Genomic DNA, 18,698 nt, shown 5'->3' with positions numbered 1-18,698 from the left:
GGCAGAGATTTCATTCTGTTCTTTTGGCCCTGAGCTTGACTCAAGTCTTTTAATAGTAAGTCAATTGCCAGTACGGAGTTCTTAATTAATGGAGACACACACACTGCACAGTCCAAATGTGATAAAAACTATATAGCCATTGTCCTTTTAGTCAATTACTTTCTGCTAGTTGTAAAAATTCACCTAAATAGCTTTGGCATATATAGTGTGCAAAATATTTAATAAAAAATTTAGTGGTACTGTGATTAAGGTACACTCGAGGGGTAAGACACCTTTTAGAGTAAACAATATACCCACAGACCTGATATTGTAATTGGCCAGAACATCCAAAAAGGCAGTCTCAGAAGGTGTAAGAAAAAGGAGACTGTTGCCCTGAGCACCAATGCGTGCTGTGCGGCCCACTCGATGTACATATTCTGCAGCAGATGTAGGTGGGTTATACTGCAAGAAAAATGTAATACATGAGTAAAACAGACAATATGTAACATTCATTTGTTCATATAATAGTTTTGATTTAGCCAAAATCTTACAGATTCAGGCTGATGTCTAAGAGTGTGAGCAATGTTTCCAAGATACGAATAAATACAAATTTAATTTGAGTAAACATTTAGCCTCAGACGCAGAAGCTTTAGTTGACAAAATTAATGCAGCTCTTGGCTGAAACATGGAAACAGGAGTGTGAATTATATATAACATATAATGTGTGTGTGTGTGTATACATTAAACACTTTGTCAAGTGTAAAATCATATCTGATACAGATTTGTAAATCTAAAGAGACCTTAAAAATGTGCATCATTACACTATTAGCCAACAGTTGTTTAGAGATGTATAACATTATTTTAATGAAAGGGCACCTGTACTATCCACGTAACCTGAGGAAGATCCAGCCCACGTGCTGCCACGTCCTTTACAGAAGGAAAACACATTCACACAATAAGTTAACAGAACAAAAATACATGATACGCTTCTTTTGGAGGCAGTTTCAAAGAGGCACCGACAAACAGAGACCCACACAGGCAGCGTGACAGAAAATAAATCCATCTCTAAACAAAGACTGTTTACTCTCTTGATTTCTCTCCTTTATCCCTTACAGATTTGCGGTGCCCAGCCAAGATAAGCTCTTTATTAATAACTGCTGGAAGACAGAGAGGCTGCAGCATGGCGCGCTGGGCCTGTACCCCTCCCTTTCTCAGTCCTGTGGCCCAGGCGGGATAAGCCCTGGCTGGGGAGAGCTCAGGGCTGCCTGGGGTCTGCTGCTCCTCTGGAGCACAGTGCAGATGGAGGCCAAAGCAGGGCCAGGCCAGTCTGTCAGCACTATTAAAATGGCTCATTTATTCAGGGACTTATGTTACAAAATGACCAGAACAGACACAAGGGTGATGTTTTTGTATTCTAATATAAATATATGCAAAATCCTTTTATCACAATACACATTATTTTATTTTGGTTATCAGTAAATGCCAATTTCTTCTGAGGAAACTGTCTTTCACACAAAACATACAATTAGTTATACAATTTAAACAGAAAAATTCATAATAACCAAATACTTTTTTAAAGAGCCTTTATCAATAGGGAAAAAACCTTCTAAGTCACAGAAAGCCATTTTGAATTGAATGATTTTATGTCATTATAAGCAAAGCATTTACATATATCAGCCTATTTAAGCTGAAGTATATTAGCAGACTTTGGCACCACAAAATCAGGATCTAATAAAAAGAATACATGACATGTATTGTAAGAATGCATGACATGGGACACTTTTTATCAGGCATTAAGCAATATACACAGAGTTCAACTAAGTGTTTTAACACAACTGTGGTTCATTAGGTTAATTACACCTGACACAGATACTATTTTAACCATGTAAGTAACTAAATTATTATAACTTATTTATCAACAATGAGCCTAAAAACTACAATTGCTTATAAGTGTCTAAATATCCCTAACTTACCGATTAACTTACCGATTACCGATCCCTTAAAATACCGATTCAAATGTGAGATTAAAAGGCTGAAGACATAAAGTGCACTGACCCCTTCTGAGGGCAGTCAGCATATGTGCTTCTGTGAGTATATACAAAGCTACGCAGAGAGTGAAAGACTTTTCACACACAGTGTGACAGCTCTGCTGCTGCAGAGGAGAGCAGACAGAACTGGCAGCTCCAGCCCAGAGACTCACTGCACAGAACCCTCTACTTCCCTCTCTCAGGACCTCCCCTTAGACATATAGTCCTTGCAGCCAAAAGGCAGAGGGGGAGGTTACAGGAAGGCAGGAGGGAAAGAAATAAAAAAGTAAGACAGATAGAGAAAGGGAGACAAAAAAGAAGAGAGAGATTATGGGAGTTGAAATGTGTGAGAAGTAGAAAGAGTATAAAAGACCAAAAATGCAAGGAGAAAAAAAAAGTAAGTGCAAATAAGAGAGAGAAATAATGTAAAAATAACACTTGAAATAGAAGGGAAGTTAATAAGCAGTGAGAAACAAAGGGAAGATGGGTTGTGGAGCACTTGTTCCACACACTATAGAGATGACTACAAAACAATTACAAAAGTAAAGAAAATAAATAAGGTTTAAAAATGTACGTTCAGGTTTATTATAAGGGGTCCTTTGGAGTGCGTTACACTAATTCAGTACTCACAGTACACAGCAGAACACCAGCATTACTCTTCGAGAACTCCTCAAACACTTCCATACGGTCCTGTTAATACAAGAACAAACAAGCCAAAGGGTCATTTTTCATTGCAGAGAAGAGAATATAGACTTTTCATTTTCATACTATGTGGCAAAAGAAGTTGTAAAGCACTTTGAGAAAAGCTCTGATGTGGCCAGTTCCAAAATCAATCATTTTCTGTGTCTACACGTAAATATTTATATTAAAAAAACTATATCGAGACCAAATCTTCCTGAATTGTCATCAGTGATATATGTTAATACGTGTAGTATAATAAATACAAGGTAGACATTTTTGCCAAGGAGCTCAGTATCGTTTAACCATAAGTCAAACATTTTCTAAATATTCAAAACAACAATTATCTAATGATACCAACATGATTTTGAGATCATTTAGCCTTTGTAATTATTTCTACTAGTATTTTCTAATAATCTAAAGCCATACAAATTCCATTTATTTCAAAGTTCAGACTCTCCCTTGTATGCTGCATGTCTGAATGTTAACTATATTTAGGCTTATTCTAGAATAGTGGCACAAAATTAAAACACACTGACTGCCTGCCCCATGTGGTTTATCAGGAATCCTAATTGTCAATAAGAATTCTAAACATTTAAGATTAATGTGGGTTTGGAAAATCAGGCCAACAAGAAATAAACTGATAATCACAAATTAACTATATTAGATACATTTAATGATTCAAGACAATTCAGAAAAGAAAAGAAATGTGTACTATTAGCCAGCAATATGATACCTGCAGCCTCTATGCAGAAATGCAAGCTAACATCTTCCTAAAAGGTACACAGAGGAGTAAGCAATACCATGGATGCCAACAAGAGAGACAAACTACACCTCTCTTTCTCTGCTCCCCCCTCCCTCTCTCTCTTTCTCTCTCTCTCTCTGTGTAGCACAATCTGTTGTGTATGCTGGAACAGCTGTGTGTCTCCGGCAGCTCTCCTCATCGAAGGAGACGGCCAGTGCCGGGCCTATGCTGTCCCATTACCAAACCCATCCATAACGCTGCCGGCTGCCTTGGCTGCTGGAGACGCTCTCGTTAATATCTTAGGAGCACAGGCACAAAAGCCTGTAGTGCCAGGGCCCTCCTGAGCCCGTTGGCATGCTTAGGCCATATGGGCAGCCCAGGCCATGTCCATTAGAGTGCTGGGGACTAAGGGCTGGGTCTTGGGCAGTATGGTCTCTGTATGTGCCTCCCCTGGCACTGCCAGAGGGCACCCGACTGTTGCTGCCACTTCACCAGCTGGTCCTAGTCAACTTGACCCTAACCAGACAGTGAGCAACCATTGATTCATACTGCAATGTCACTGGGCACTACAGCTGGGTCACATGCAAATAAGTTCACATCTATAGTGAAACATACCATGGGAGGATATTTCACAAGATGTACACTGCTTTTATTCCAGGAGAGAGGCTAAATCTTAGTAAATATCAGGTGCTCAATTTGCATGGTTTATGGGTTTCCTGATATATTTTAAGCACAGGAAAATGCATCAAAATAATAGTTTGTTGTAATCAACAGTGTGAAATAGATCTGCAGAAATTCACATAAATTCATTAGTTGTTTCTGTATAAACAGTTTTGAAAATAGCAATAAAAGTGCCTTCAAATCTAGCCTGTTAATATATTAATGTGTTATGGTTTTACTTTACAGTTTATCTGAATATTCACATTATAAATGTACATTACTATTTTAAATTTATAAATGTCCCAATGCAAGGCACTACTGTGTAATTTTATTGTGTCACACTGTAATTCTCCACTGACATCTTGAATGTGTTACATATTTAATATTTAGCCTATACTTAGGCTCAATCTTGATGTGTGAATCTAATCTTAAATGATTTAACATGAAAGAGATTTTAAAAACACATAGCTAATACCTGCAATTATACCATCAATATAGTTGTATGGATGCACACTTCTAAAAACAAGACATCTAACCTCTTGCTGCATGTTGCCATGAAGCCGTAGGAAGTTGATTGGTGCTTGATGTTTTGACATGGCGCTGGGTTTGTTACACAGGACAGTGGAGAGGAGTGTAACCAAGAACTCTACTGCTTCACAGCTGGACACAAAGATGATGAGTTTCTGACCTTTCTCAAACTGAAAACCAAGACAAAAAAAAATATTTTCCATAAAGAAAATCCTGTTACAACTTTTTTTGTCCGTTAAGGGTGATAATTTTCATTGGTCAGCACTATAAACTAAGGAGGCATTTATCTCTTGCATACTTAGAACTGTAATTTGCTATGAAGATGTTCCCAAAAAAGGCTTCTTCTTGCATCATTCTACAGGCTATTTGAGGTCACACCTGCAGTTCCTGCCTCCTCCATATTTTTGGAGAGATTACACAATATGATTATGTTTCTTTTCAAATTCACAGCAAAACTAAACAGTATTTATAAATCAGCAGAATCAACACAAAGTTCCTATCGATAGTTACCTTACACTTGGCCAGTATAAATGCACCAAGACAGACCAGACGCAGCTTGCTCGGCACCACCACCATGTGCTGCTGCAGCTTGTCTGGAATGGCATAGCTGTCAGTAGGCTCAGGCTGGACAGCAGACGACAAGGCAGAGGGCTCTGATGCCTTCAAACTCCCAACCCCCTCTGAGACCTGGATATACTCCGGGTCAGTCATACTAATACTGGCTAGCCGTGATAATCCTGAAGGAGGAAGAAAATAAAGCATTCAGGAAAAGTTGCATTAATTTATTTACTTATTCATATATAATTGTTTTTTTCTCTCCTAAGAGGAAAATTGTATATAATTCTTCTCATTAAATTTGAACCAAGTAACTAGTGATTCCCCACTTGTAAGACATGGATTTTGAATTGCTTTGATGATTATCTGTAAAAGTAATCACATTAGCATTCTTTTAACTGTGAGGAGGGGAAAAACGTTAGCAAAATAAGGAGTAGCACTGGTGTTAAATCACAAACTATAAGAGTATAATACATTCAGAAACAGTAGAATGTACATTCCCAAGTACAATTTCAGGCATAAAAAATGAAGTGTGTGAGGCATTGCATGCTAAAATGTTGTTGGCCATGTTTAAATAAGGCAAAATATTTTCCTGTTTTTTAAGTTATGGTTGGTACAGCCCTATTACATATTCAATGATTCTTTAATGACAGTGGTAGAAATGGGTTCTTTATATGGACGAAATCTGATAAGTAGAACTCTACCCATCAGCTACTGCTTTAAAAGGCAGTGCTTACCTTCAGTGAGAGTGGCAGACAGCAGCACATTCTGTCTGGCAGTTCTAGCCGCATTTAGAGCATTCAGTATTACAGTCAGATCCTTCTCAAAGCCCAGATCCAGAGTCCTATAAAACAAAATACAGGTGATTCTATGACGTTTTGCCTCTAAAAATTATCATACATCTTAAATTAGGCTTTTTGTTGTCTACTACGGGCAAAACAAACCTGTCTGCCTCATCCAGAATGAGCCACTGCACAGCACTGAAAACAATACTGAGAGTGTTCTTGATGTGGTCTACCAGTCTACCCGGAGTGGAGATTAGAATGTTTATTCCCTTCCTCAGCCTGAAACACAGCCCCAGAAAATGTTCAGTTTTAACATTCAGATCAATAGCCTGCAGTATTCTTCATGCATATTTTCAACTGGATGCATGGATATTCTGTGGTTTTGTAGGTTCTGAATCTGTAGAATTTATTTGTAAAAAACAAACAAACAAACAAACAAAAAACGGGATTTTGTTGCTCTTGCCTAGCTTTCTCTGCTTTCCTCTTCTCTCCTCCCATCAGGACTCCAGGTACAATCCAAGTGAAGGGCTACACATTGAAGGAAACCAAAGTCAGACATAAAAATCCACATTAGTTTCTAGAAATGCAATCAACTGTCAATACTAGAGATGACATTTGATATTAGAAATAATCTCTCTCTCATATATATATATATATACAAGAAAATCGCTGTATTGGAATAACACTTTGTGTGATACCCAGCTCTGTGTCTCTGTTCCTGAGGGGTAGTTAAGTGTTTTATCTGCTTAAATATGATAAGCTTTTTAAAATGTTCTTTCACAGTCCTTAACTTATTATAAAGCTCTTAAAGCAAAATATTTGACTTGTAATTTGTACTGACCAAAACTCAAGGTTACTGTCTTGAAGAATAATGTGGCATTATGCCATCCCTAGGCAATACATATATTTATTTTGTCCCAGTTCATTCTTAGCCTTATACTAATTGTTAGAAACATGCAGATGAGAATGGTATTGGCATTTTCAACTTAAATAAAGAAAAAGAGTATTTCTTTACTGTTACCTTTTTTAACACAGAAATGATTCACTATATATAAATTGTCTATAAATGGTGTAGAAAACAGTTTCACATAGATCTGGACTCAGATCTCTAATGAGCAACTCAAGGGAAACTGTGACAAGGAAAAAGACCCTGGAAAGTTATTTCATCGCATAAATGTTACCTTTAGAAGCCTCTGGAAGGTTTGAAAGCTCTGCTGGGCCAACTGAAGAAGAACAAGAATGAGATTCTTAAGAATACTGAGGTAATTAGGCATCATTTAACATAAATCTACTTGGTATAGCAAGAAAATGGATGTAATAAATGTAAATGCATACCTCTCTTGTAGGTACAATCACTACAGCCAGAGGCCCATCTGATCTCTGAAAGAGCATTGGAAAAAAACAAAGAACTTACATATTAAATAAAATTTAATGAGTACTAAATCAAACAGGAGATCCACTGGAACCCTCACTGGACCCATCCGTAAAGCAGTGTGACAATATGACAGCACACATCCCACAGCTTACAACTATGTTAATTCATTTTGTAGATTTCTATGAAAAAAATTCTTAAGAACGCATCTGATGTGACTATCTCTAATCCCTGCAGAACATCTCTCTGAATCTCAAACAAACGCAGCTCCTAACTGAGGAATTTCAGACAGCAGGTTTTCAGTTGCTTTTAGAAAAGAAAACGCATAGAGCAGTAAAGGAAGAGTAAAATATTTCTGCAGCAGAGTTTTTAATTTAACACTTTACTCGCAAATGAAGTCAGTGCACTACTATGCAAACCTCTACACAATAGTGAGTAAATAGTTATTTAAAAAAAAGAAAAAAAAATGTTAACACAGTAAGAAAGTAAAGCCAAACAACAATATATTTGACCTATATTTAGTATTAAAAAACTGTTTTTACTTGCCTGAATTTTGGGTTGCACTGCTTGTAAGGACTGGACCAGAGGAATCGCATAAGCCAGTGTTTTACCTAATGACCAATCACAATTCAGATAAATTGCTACGGAATCAAGAATTGTTAGAACAGTACTGCTGCAAAACCTAAGTCAAACATTCACTGCAGAGCATTTAAGCCTTAGAATTTTTTGTGTTAACCAAAATATGAACTTAAATTTAATAATTCAAATGAATCATTTTCACTCAATGCTCATTGAAATATGCAGGATTGCATACAACATTAAATGAAGAATCAATTGAATACATTAGTTCTTGTAATAAGAAGAGATATATTTTGTATATAGTTTATTTTGAAATTTATGTAAAAATGTTGCCATCATTTTTTGGGGGTGAAATTTTTTTCTTAATATATTCACCACATTTTTTTCATTTCTTGACATTGAAATAAACATTTAAATATTTACATTTAAAGATATTTGAGAATCAGGAAAGTTAAACATATTCAATTTAAAAGTCCAGAATTACTAAATTATTAATCAAATAATTAAAAGAATAAAATAAAGTATCTTTGTGAACTATACTCTCAGAATATTACCTGATCCTGTTTGGGATCTTACAACAGCATCTTTCCCAGACATGAGAACTGGGATAGTCTCCTTCTGCACACTGCCAACACACAACATAAAGTGTGAGAATGCAGGAGAATAGCTCATATATTGCTGACAACTGACTAGAATATGAAGAAATCATGCCTGTACCTGGTCATATTTGTCACGTTTAACACCTTATTGAGTGTCGCCACCTGAGGACCAGAGAAAGTCAATCAATTCTAATTGAAAAAATCTACTCAGTATTAAAACAGATCTGGAACATATTCCTAAAACATAAAGTAAGCAAAGGTAAAGAGCACTGCTGTGATCATACCAAATGAGGATGTAAGTCCAATTCTTCAAACAAGTTACTAGTGAAGACCTTCTCCTTCACCTGTGTTACAGCAGGGCTACAAGCAGAAAAACAACATTTATTGCTCCCCAGGGCTGACATTAGACCCAATTTGTTGCTGTGCCCCACTAAAATCACAGAGGTAAAAAGTCAATTTCTTTTGGATTGCTGAGCGGGACTACAGCACACACCACACAAATTCACTGTGGACATTTCATTTCCCATAATGCCCCAGTGTCTTTCCAAAAGCTTGAGCAGTTAAAACATTCAGTCAGAGCCAGTTTAGTTTGAGTAATGGACATTTGCAAATATTTAAAAGACTGACAGCCACACAACAGACAAGCTAACGATAACTCATAGTGATACATTTTGGTTATAGTCATTCATAACCGTATAACCAACAAGAAATACATTAAGGAAACAGTCTGACTTTTCCTGCCCACAGAAAATACATAACACCACCCAACATAACTTCTCATGAGCATGTTCATTTTTAAAAACTCTGGTATGGAGTTGAAGTAGGGCCAAGATTTTTGAGAACCAAAAAACAGAATCCAAAAACAAGAAATTACGTTTGGAAAAGGAGAGGAATGATATTAATACAGAGATTTTTAAAACCAAATATATTTACTTGTTTATTTTGTATTTGCACTTCTTCCAAATTATGCTTTTCTCTGTCTTACTTTCAGTTCCAAAACTTTCTTGCTTTCAGTTCAAAAAGCTTCTCACTTCTGTGCTCTGGCCCTGTTTTTTCAGGGGGTGTGAAATCTAGTCAGTCATTGGCTGCTGGAGATAAGCCCCACCTATCAAGTACACTTTACCCACCCTGCTATGTCAGGAGAGGTCCGCAAATTTTACCTCTCTGCACACACAAAACCACACACACACACACACACACACACACAACCACACAGAGTACTCCCTCCTCACCCTGCAGTTCAGCATGTGTGTGTATGTGTACTAGACGGTGGTGGCTCTGCTGAACTGCAGGGCAAGGGGAGAGTCATGTGTGTGTGCGCACGTGTGTATAGTGCACATGTGAAGTCAGCCACTGCTTTTTTGAACTGCTTCCAAAAATGTCATTAGACAGCTCACCAAGCTTTGAGGAAAATGCCCAAAGTCAGAGTGAAATTTTACTCACCTGGGCACCTCTGGGATCTCAGGGTTGTTTCTGAAGAGAGAAGACGTCTTGATAAAAGGCCGGTCATAACCCTGATATTCTCGTGGACCTTTACTTGGAGATGTTTTTGGTTTCTGTGTTGATTTAAATGTTGGGACTGATTGCTGATTCTGAAGGTTTAGGTGGTGACTACTGAGAGATCTCTTCCTTTGCTTAGCAGAGACCTCTGAATGTCCAAATGACGCTTTCCTTTTCCCCGTCCCAGACTTTTTCTGTGAAAAGAAATATCACATATAAGGACAGAGAAAAGATGTATTCACTACACTGATAAATACATAGGGACAGTAGGGAGAGGCAACAGTGACAATATGCTATTACTGTAAATTACTTTATGATAGACTTTCTATACTGGATCTGTTCTTCTGGAATTTTGAACATCTGCACATTCTATAGAAAGACATTTTTCTATTAAAAGACTGGCTGTTAACAGCAGACAGTGCAGTTAGTGCAACCTGATTAGACATCACTCCATTAAGCTTATATTATTAGCTTATTTTTTCAGGAATTATATGATTATTTCTTCTCAAGTTCCTTCTTTATTATTATACAATAATTAATTCTTTTAATTAATTATTTCAATCATTCATTGTCTGTAACTGCTTATCCAGTTCAGGGGCATGGTGGGCCCGGAGCCTACCCAGACCAATTGGGCACAAGGCAGGAAGACACCCTGGAGGTGGCACCAGTCCTTCACAGGGTGACACACACACATATTCACTCCCACACACAAACTACATCATTTAATTTCATATCATACTCTTCACTCTGCAGTTCATGAGGGGTATTTCTCAAAGCATTATTCCTCAGTTTAGCTAGATAACTTAAACCTAAAGCCAACTGAGTCTAATTTTAAAAGAGTGGAGAGACAGTTCTCATATCTGGGCTTATGGTCAGGGGCCAAACTCATAAATCCTGGCTTTTGGAAATGCACACAAACATTCTGTGACATTTGAGGACCCCAACTGAAGAAATTATTTTATTCATTGACTGTAACCCTTATCCAATTCAGGGTCGCGGTGGGTCCGGAGCTTACCCGGAATCACTGGGCGCAAGGCAGGAACACACCCTGGAGGGGGTGCCAGTCATTCACAGGGCAATATGCACTCACACATTCATTCACATACTCACACCTATGGACACTTTTGAGTTGCCAATCCACCTACCAATGAGGAAACCAAAGCATTCAGAGGAAACCAACACAGATGCGGGGAGAACACACCAAACCATGATTCACAGACAGTCACCCAGAGCAGGACTTGAACCCACAACGTCCAGGTCCCTGGAGTTGTGAGTCTACCTGTTGCGCCACTGTGCCGCCCTATATTTTTAAATGTCATATTCCTTTCCCATAAGTTAAATATTTCTTAAGTTACAATGTTCAGAAACCCCAAAAAGATTCAATGCAAAACTATAGAAAATGAAATTAAGTTACGAACTCACCTCTGCATGTTTATGATGTGGGTTGTGTTTTTTCTGAGAGTTGGAATGGCTGGATGGTGCAGGGTCTGAGATGTTGAGCAACAGCACACCCTCAGCCATGGTCAGGGGTGCAAACAGAGACTGACAAATGTGAGGGGAACAGATTCAGCAGGATATAGCTCATGTACAGCTATTCAAACTGGGGGAAAAAGTATACATACAATTACAATAATCACACTGATATCTCATGCTGAATTTGTCAGTAACAAACATAAACATCTCAATGAACCCAGTATGTGAGGACTGGCCATCTCATCCACACTCAAAACTGGCATCCCATAAGGGAGTGTTATGAACTGAGCCCTTTGCCTTTGCTCTGCTTTGTGTTTATTCTTCAGTGTGTGGAAAACACAGTTGCAAGTGCAGCATGAAGTCACCTGATGATACCACCACTGAAGTTCTGATCTACAATAATGATGTGTCAGTCTACAGGGAGGTGGTCAGTCATGCAACAAACAGTTACTGGGAAAAGAGCACGTCTCTCAAAATCAGCAACACTACACAGCTGGTAACTGAACTCAGGAGATTCAGAGACATTTTCATTCCTTGTCAAGTGTCTTAAAATGTACTATGTAGCATATTTATGTCTTCCTGTGGACTTACTGTATGTCAATGCTTCGTTTAATTGTATTAGAATATTCAATTTCATCCACAATAAGTGCATCTGTACCTTTCAAAGCCAGGGTACAGATTATGCTGTACAATTCCAGTATTCATACATTCATCCTGCTCAGGGAGCAGGGAATCGTTTAGTGCATTAATAGTTAGATATAGTATAGTACAGAAGATATAGTATTTAAAATTTGTATTCATATTAACATTATTCATTATAATCTATGAGAAAAGACATGGTAGCAAAACTTTAATTACACTTTATGCACACGAAGAAATGCTATTTACAATAATAGTAATCATAATAATAATTACTTTATTGCTGTTTTGCAATAGCGTTTTTTAAAGTTGTGCCCATGTGATCTGCGATTTGTAACAAATATTTTAGCAAAATAAACAGTTGTAACAGTAAAATCATTACATAAAATACAATGAAGGGTTAGTAATAACAGGAAGGTGTGAGTGAACAATCCCAGTACAGCAGAGTTGCTACTCCAACACTCACTGTAAACCAAGTAAACGCGAAATTAACTGATATCTTCACAGCTCTTATGTGACTCGGCTTGTTCTGCTTCTAAAGCGGACGGAGCGAACAGCGCTGAATGATAAACACGATCACTCTTTGACTACCGTTCAGAAAGAAATGCTCCACAACATCAGCTCCTGCATTTCACACGTGCTTTTCTCCTCCAAACAGCACGTCACCTTTTCCGCGATTGCTGGATGTCAAAATAAAAGTCCACACCGCTCTAGTAAAATAATATTTAAAAATACATTTGATAACGCTTTCATTGTATTCAGCGTTTATTTAATGCAGTCTACATTTGTACTCTAGTGAACGTGAACGTTACTACTTGTGTCTCAAATAATATTACGTTCGCAAAAGTACAAAAGTAGTTCCGTGCCATAGTGTATCATTTATACATGCTTTTTTTGGGATTTGAGATATTTAGGTTTTAAATCTACAGGTCAGAACCCCACTTTGACCATCTACATAACATGGGGAAACCTAGACATGGCCAACTGAAACAACCACATGTCATGACACGGCCTCCAGGGTTGTTCACACTGGGTGCTTTGCATTAATAGGGCATTGATTCATGGGCTTCCCTTATTTTGCTGTACACATCACTCTGGCCTAAGATAAATCTGGACTTATCAAAACACTTGAACTATTTCCATTGCTCCAGAGTCCAAAACTTTATGCCCCCACTGCAGACAAAAGCACCCCCCCCACACACACACACACTAACAAGTGGTTTTCTTATGACCACATTGCTGTAAATATAAATATTTACATATTTAAATGATGTCTGATCACAGTCGTTCAAGTTATTTTTCCAACATACAGTAAAGCTGGCTGTTCACAACTGTCCCTCCAGATTTAAATAATATATTGGACAGTTCGCAAACCAGTTCAGTAATTTCATCATTCTATTTTGTTGTTTCCTTTGCATGATTCAGGCCAATAATTTGACCTATCTGAAACAAAATAATATTATTCCCATGACCATGGGATGTCTTCTGACTTACCTGTATTTTGGGTTTGCATTAGCTAGGGCAGGGATTCGTAACCTGGAACAGGGGGTTCCAGACATAATCCAGGGGGTTGTGAGAGTGATGCTGTTTTCACATATGAAAAATCTGTGCCGGATCTTATCCAGAGCCATTTAACTGTATCAGACCGACTCATTCCCCTTTCTACTCGACTCTTTAAATCAGCTTAATTCAGATTTGCACCTGCGGGTTAATGATTTGCATGTCCAGGTCTGCTTTAAGATGAAGCACTTTTTAGATGGTGGCAGTGGAAGCAGGGAGGAAAAAGATAGCTAATGTGCAAAAATGCTTGACTCCAGAAACTACAGAAAAGTCTCAACAGAAAAAAATGAAATAAATGAGAAAATATGATGAAATGTATTTGAAGTATGGCATATGCAGATGAGTGATGATTATTATTCGAAAGCAATACCTTTTAATCATATGTGGAGGGCGTCATGAAATATTTTTAACCCTAAAAAGGGGTTGTACTGTGAAAAGTGGTACTGAGCTAGGGTTAAGATGACGTTTGCCAGCTGAGATGATCCAATCAGACTCTTAGGGATTTGCTTATTTAAATCCAATAGGCAACTTTTTTTCTTTTTTTGGCCAGGCAATGTATTTTACACACATTCTGGCATGATATGAAGGAATAAACCTGAATAATTAATTAAAATGAAGATGTACTTGGAATTATCTAATTACTTGAGGCATCTGTGTTAAAAAAAAAACTGTAATCCAGCTTTTGGCTTCATTTAGCTAAGCTCATTTTATAAGAATCCACACTGTTTTCTCTCTCCCAGAATGTTTGTCTTTTTTCAGAAGATTCAAATATGTGCTAACAAACCTGGTCTTTCTTTGGAGAGTAAACAGGCTCTGCTGCTCAGATGGAGAGTGTTGAGATAATAATGCCTGTCTAATTAAAAGAAACGTATCACACTTCTGCCACTAACTCACTCAATGAATGTACTCCCTTATACTCATGTTTATGTATTCAGAGGAGATGCATACTATGGACCTCATTGGCTATAATTAAGTCAGTGTCTGCCTGTCATGGCATGGTATCTGAGGGGAGTTTGGAAACCAGGCTGTTAAACATGTCTCTCTAACCAGTGCACTTAACTCCTTTCCTTCCCTTTGGGAGCCAATCCAGTGACCTCTGCAAATCAAGAGAGAACGCGTGCATGTGTGTGTGTGTGTGAGTGTGAGAACATGAGGGTTGAAGGAGGGGAGGGCTTAATAATCAGAGCAGCTCTTGCTTCTTAGCATGAGGGTACTGAAGCGGGACTAATACTACCCTTGACAAAGGGCCCGGACAGGCTGCATTTTATTGCGACATTAATTAAACACGTGTATAATTAGCAGGTTCGCTGTACTCCCTGGGGTCAGCTAGGGTCAACAAGCCAGGAGCGATTACTGACCAGAGGATCAGATGTTTAATTCAGTTTTCCTTGATATACAAGTATAGTATAACTCGGGGCAAAGGCATGTAATTGTCCCTTAGAGGTCTTGAAATTGAAGAGTTGCATGTCTAATGCAAACTATTTTAGGCTTATACCTACCTATTTATACAAGTATGTGTGCTGAATGTATACATACATATTTAAAAGCAAGGCAGAAGATAAACCAAACTGAACTGAAAACATGAAATTAGAACTTAATTAATAAGTGAAGGTCAGTTTGTGTAAAAAAAATGTGAAAACCATCTTTTCAGGACCTAATGTCTGTTTTAGATAACAATTGCACGCAGCACTTCAGCCCTGAATTTATTTGTTTTATTTAGGGTTTTCTACAATGCAGGATGAATAATATTAAAACTAAATAAACTAAACATTTTAGCTTAAGATTCCAGAGATGCTTCCATACAAAATATTTTTGAGGTCAAAGTGGGGTTTTCCTTTCTGTTCTTTTCTATAAAGAAAATTTAGAAATGTGTCAAAAATATCAACTGTAATAATGGACCATACTATATCTGATCTTTTTTTTTAAATGCTGATGTACCTTGTGAAGCCTATTTCAGTAGAATCTCATTGTTGTGTTACAATATGTTACACTGACAAAAAATCTAAAAAGAGAATATTCCCCACTCAGGCCCTGTCAGTCAGTACTTTAGGAAGTCGGCCCACCAATCTGCTCTCCAGACACTCAAACACAGTGTGGGGGTCCTGGTCAGCGTTGACTTGTACAGCTTGTGGGTAAAAAGCCTGTAGGGCAGACACATGGGTCCAGTAGTCCTTCAGCCTGTTCTGTACCTCGGTCTCTGAGTTTTTGGGATTATACCTCAGTCGTGCATGCTCTTCTGCACTTGGTGCGGGCTTGTACAGTGAGTGATACCTGGAGGGGCGAAGAAAAGAAAAACACAAAGAGTTCTTAAAGAATTCCTGTAATTAAAGAACCTGAATATGTGAAAGGAGGTATCTCTCACCCTTCTCCAGTCACAGGATCAATGGCCCTGAGAGTCAGCCGCTCAACAGCAACATCATCAGTCATCTCCAAAAAGAAGACTCTGAAACAAGAGAGGAGCTTTCATTAGCAACATCTTCTGTCTGTAACTCAGCGTTTTGAGCTTCATTTCCTCAGAAGAACCACTGATGTTGTGCATAGGAGTTTCTGGCTGTCATGAATGATATTAGTTCTTTATCAGTGCCTCTGAAAAGGAACAAGAGAAAACAATGCTTTTATGTTAGTGTTGCTAAAAATAATGGGAGGTCATGCGAAAAACCATGGGCAAATCCATCCATTACTGCCATTATTTTGCAAAGTGCATCTAGTATTAATAGTGGAATAATCATGATCAGGACTGAATAAATGATGAGCTGATAATGGAAAAAAGCGATGCTCTCCTGAGTGTGAAGGTACTTTAACACAGGAATGTTGGGGTCTCTACCCAGGGGTGCCTCTGGCTGAACAATGTCCAGACACAAAGTGGTCCTAATGGTGTGATCAGGTGGGCAAGAACCAATCAGCTGGTCATGCCCACTCCCATCCCAACTGACCCCAAAACAACACAAGCCTCCAGAGAACCCCAACCTCCAGTGACATCTACAACATCATGCAATTTTTACTCGGAAAGGCGTGATGTTTGGACTTGCTTTTTAGCCATCGAAAAGATTAGCAGAAACTGTGGAGCAAGCGGTAATTCTCTCTAGAGGGGCGAAAGAAGAAAACTGAGAAAAAGAGGGAGGGAGAGAGGGAGATTTGAGATCTGCTTTTGATTAAATATTTAAATGCTTTTGTCCTTTTTGCTCTTTTGGAGGGTGTAAAATAGTAGGTCTCTGTAGAATGGACAAAGGATTCCTTTAGCAAACTGATCATCAGCTGACCACTGTCCTCGACTTAAATTACAGCTTGTTTGAAGAGTTCTGATGCGTTTTCTGGGCATGATACTCGTGTGTGTGTGAGAGTGTAATCATTTCTGGAAAATGGAAAATGTTTCTCAATTTTTAATGAATATTTGTCTTAAGAAAGGAAATAATAACTACTCTGCAAAGCTATTAGAATTAATATTAATGCTTCTTCATGAAATATTCATCAATGTAGGAGTGAAAAAGGGGGTTGGGTGGGTGGATGTCTGAAAAGGGTGTGCACTTGTGTGCATCTTTCCAGTTTTGATGTGGGGGGTGATGTACAATTTACACTAGGTGTTGCTTTACATGACAGTTGCTATTCTCAAAGAAATGACTGACAAAAAACAAGGCAGCTAACAAGCATCCGTCAGTCCTGTGCTGCTATAAATGATCCAAAACAGCACCCATAAACAGCACATAAATATGCCCATGTGTTGATGTCAACATACGTGTTTGTTTTTGTATATGTGTTTTGCATAAATATGTTCCAACTCTTATCTTGAAGAAGTGGATAGTCCCCTTTGACCCTGTTATTCTTAACTATCCTCTCTTGGCTGAAGTGATCCAAGTAGGTCTTTGTATACAACCTCCCACTCTTTACTTCTTCCTCCATTCCTTTTCCATCTCCCCAAATTAAGAAATTAATGAGGGATAGATTCTTTACAGGCGGCCCGGCAATGTTTACCACTGATTAAATTATAATGCGGCCCCTGCTGTATAATTCATAAGCCAATTAGAGGAAGTGTTGCTTGATTTGATGGGAAGCGGACACATGAAATACATTTAACTAATAGAGAGCAAGAGAGGAGCGTGGTAACGGGAAGAAAAAGAGAGAGAGAGAGAGAGAGAGAGAGAGAGCGCAAGCAGGCGATTGGATTACGTGGCTAATTGCCCTGCTTTATCTGCCTGTCACGGATAGCCATGCATATTTCAACGTTTCCAAAGACTTTGATTGTTTGTGAGGGTGTCAGGGCTGTAAGAGGCTGCTGACTGGCCAAACTGGACTGTAGTTAACAAGTGGTAGGAGGGGCTGGCATGACATGGACCAGTGATGGACGCAGATCACTCATCATGTTGGTCCACCACCAAAGAATAATCATATGGGGATCAAGTTATGGGTCAAGGTCAAAAACAAACTTCTCACTGACAGAGAGCCTAACCTTATTAACAAACTCTCTGAAAATAAACATGCACAAATGATGATTATTCATTGTAACTTGTAATTGTTTTGTTAACATTTTCCTATTTCAATATTCTTTAGGAATTTGACCACTATTTTGAGTATACATATCTACACACTCATATTTTATGGATTATATATTTGGATAGGTTCTAGTATTCTACAATATTTACTCAGATAAGTATTTCCAGGTCAGGAAGTTGAGGTCACTGAGATTGATCAGCTTTTGAAAGGCAATAAGGCTCTTATGCTAAGGAGGAAACTAGAGTGAGGCCATCTTCAATTATCTGATGGGGGATGATTATCTGTAAGGGTCTCTTTTCCTCTTCTTCCTCTTTTGTCATTCTGGGATCAGGTGGCTTCTTTTACATGACAAAAGGGCATCCCATGTCAAGCTGACCATAGATCAGTTTAATACTTTAGAATAATATACACCTTTGGATGCATTTCAGTAACATGTAAATGTTGTACTTTAATGATTTTAAGGTTTGTCTGACATCAGATAAAAAATACTTTTGCAAAATTGCAAAAGTGACAATGTGTTTACTTTGTTTT

The 18,698-nt window shown here is 38.1% G+C and overlaps 2 protein-coding genes across 13 annotated transcripts in view; both read right to left on the bottom strand.

The window, feature by feature from the left end:
• Positions 1-14,482, bottom strand: part of LOC136678183 (ATP-dependent DNA helicase DDX31-like) — a 28,433-nt gene extending 13,951 nt beyond the window's left edge. The window contains exons 1-17 of one of the 6 annotated variants that reach the window (XM_066656117.1): positions 14,464-14,482; positions 11,430-11,607; positions 9,951-10,201; positions 8,792-8,867; positions 8,626-8,669; positions 8,463-8,533; positions 7,876-7,940; positions 7,293-7,337; positions 7,139-7,180; positions 6,421-6,485; positions 6,117-6,236; positions 5,910-6,016; positions 5,128-5,354; positions 4,626-4,787; positions 2,637-2,696; positions 856-906; positions 302-441 (exon numbers count right to left, since the gene is read on the bottom strand). In XM_066656117.1, coding sequence (XP_066512214.1) covers positions 302-441; positions 856-906; positions 2,637-2,696; positions 4,626-4,787; positions 5,128-5,354; positions 5,910-6,016; positions 6,117-6,236; positions 6,421-6,485; positions 7,139-7,180; positions 7,293-7,337; positions 7,876-7,940; positions 8,463-8,533; positions 8,626-8,669; positions 8,792-8,867; positions 9,951-10,201; positions 11,430-11,528 — 1,625 coding nt within the window. In that variant the 5' untranslated portion in view covers positions 11,529-11,607; positions 14,464-14,482. Of the gene's footprint in view, positions 1-301; positions 442-855; positions 907-2,636; positions 2,697-4,625; positions 4,788-5,127; positions 5,355-5,909; positions 6,017-6,116; positions 6,237-6,420; positions 6,486-7,138; positions 7,181-7,292; positions 7,338-7,875; positions 7,941-8,462; positions 8,534-8,625; positions 8,670-8,791; positions 8,868-9,950; positions 10,202-11,429; positions 11,608-12,395; positions 12,415-12,501; positions 12,793-13,613; positions 13,686-14,463 lie in introns of those variants that run through there. The other 5 variants (XM_066656116.1, XM_066656114.1, XM_066656115.1 and 2 more) reach the window with 5 other exon arrangements.
• A 922-nt stretch (positions 14,483-15,404) lies between these two features.
• Positions 15,405-18,698, bottom strand: part of LOC136679348 (adenylate kinase 8-like) — a 29,683-nt gene continuing 26,389 nt past the window's right edge. For all 7 annotated transcript variants that reach the window (XM_066657813.1, XM_066657812.1, XM_066657815.1 and 4 more), the window contains exons 14-15: positions 16,042-16,122; positions 15,405-15,950 (exon numbers count right to left, since the gene is read on the bottom strand). In XM_066657813.1, coding sequence (XP_066513910.1) covers positions 15,704-15,950; positions 16,042-16,122 — 328 coding nt within the window. In that variant the 3' untranslated portion in view covers positions 15,405-15,703. The remainder of the gene's footprint in view (positions 15,951-16,041; positions 16,123-18,698) is intronic.

This window comes from Hoplias malabaricus, chromosome Y (genome assembly GCF_029633855.1).
Source record: "Hoplias malabaricus isolate fHopMal1 chromosome Y, fHopMal1.hap1, whole genome shotgun sequence".
Lineage (NCBI taxonomy): Eukaryota > Metazoa > Chordata > Actinopteri > Characiformes > Erythrinidae > Hoplias > Hoplias malabaricus.
This window is presented reverse-complemented; position numbering and strand designations above follow the sequence as displayed.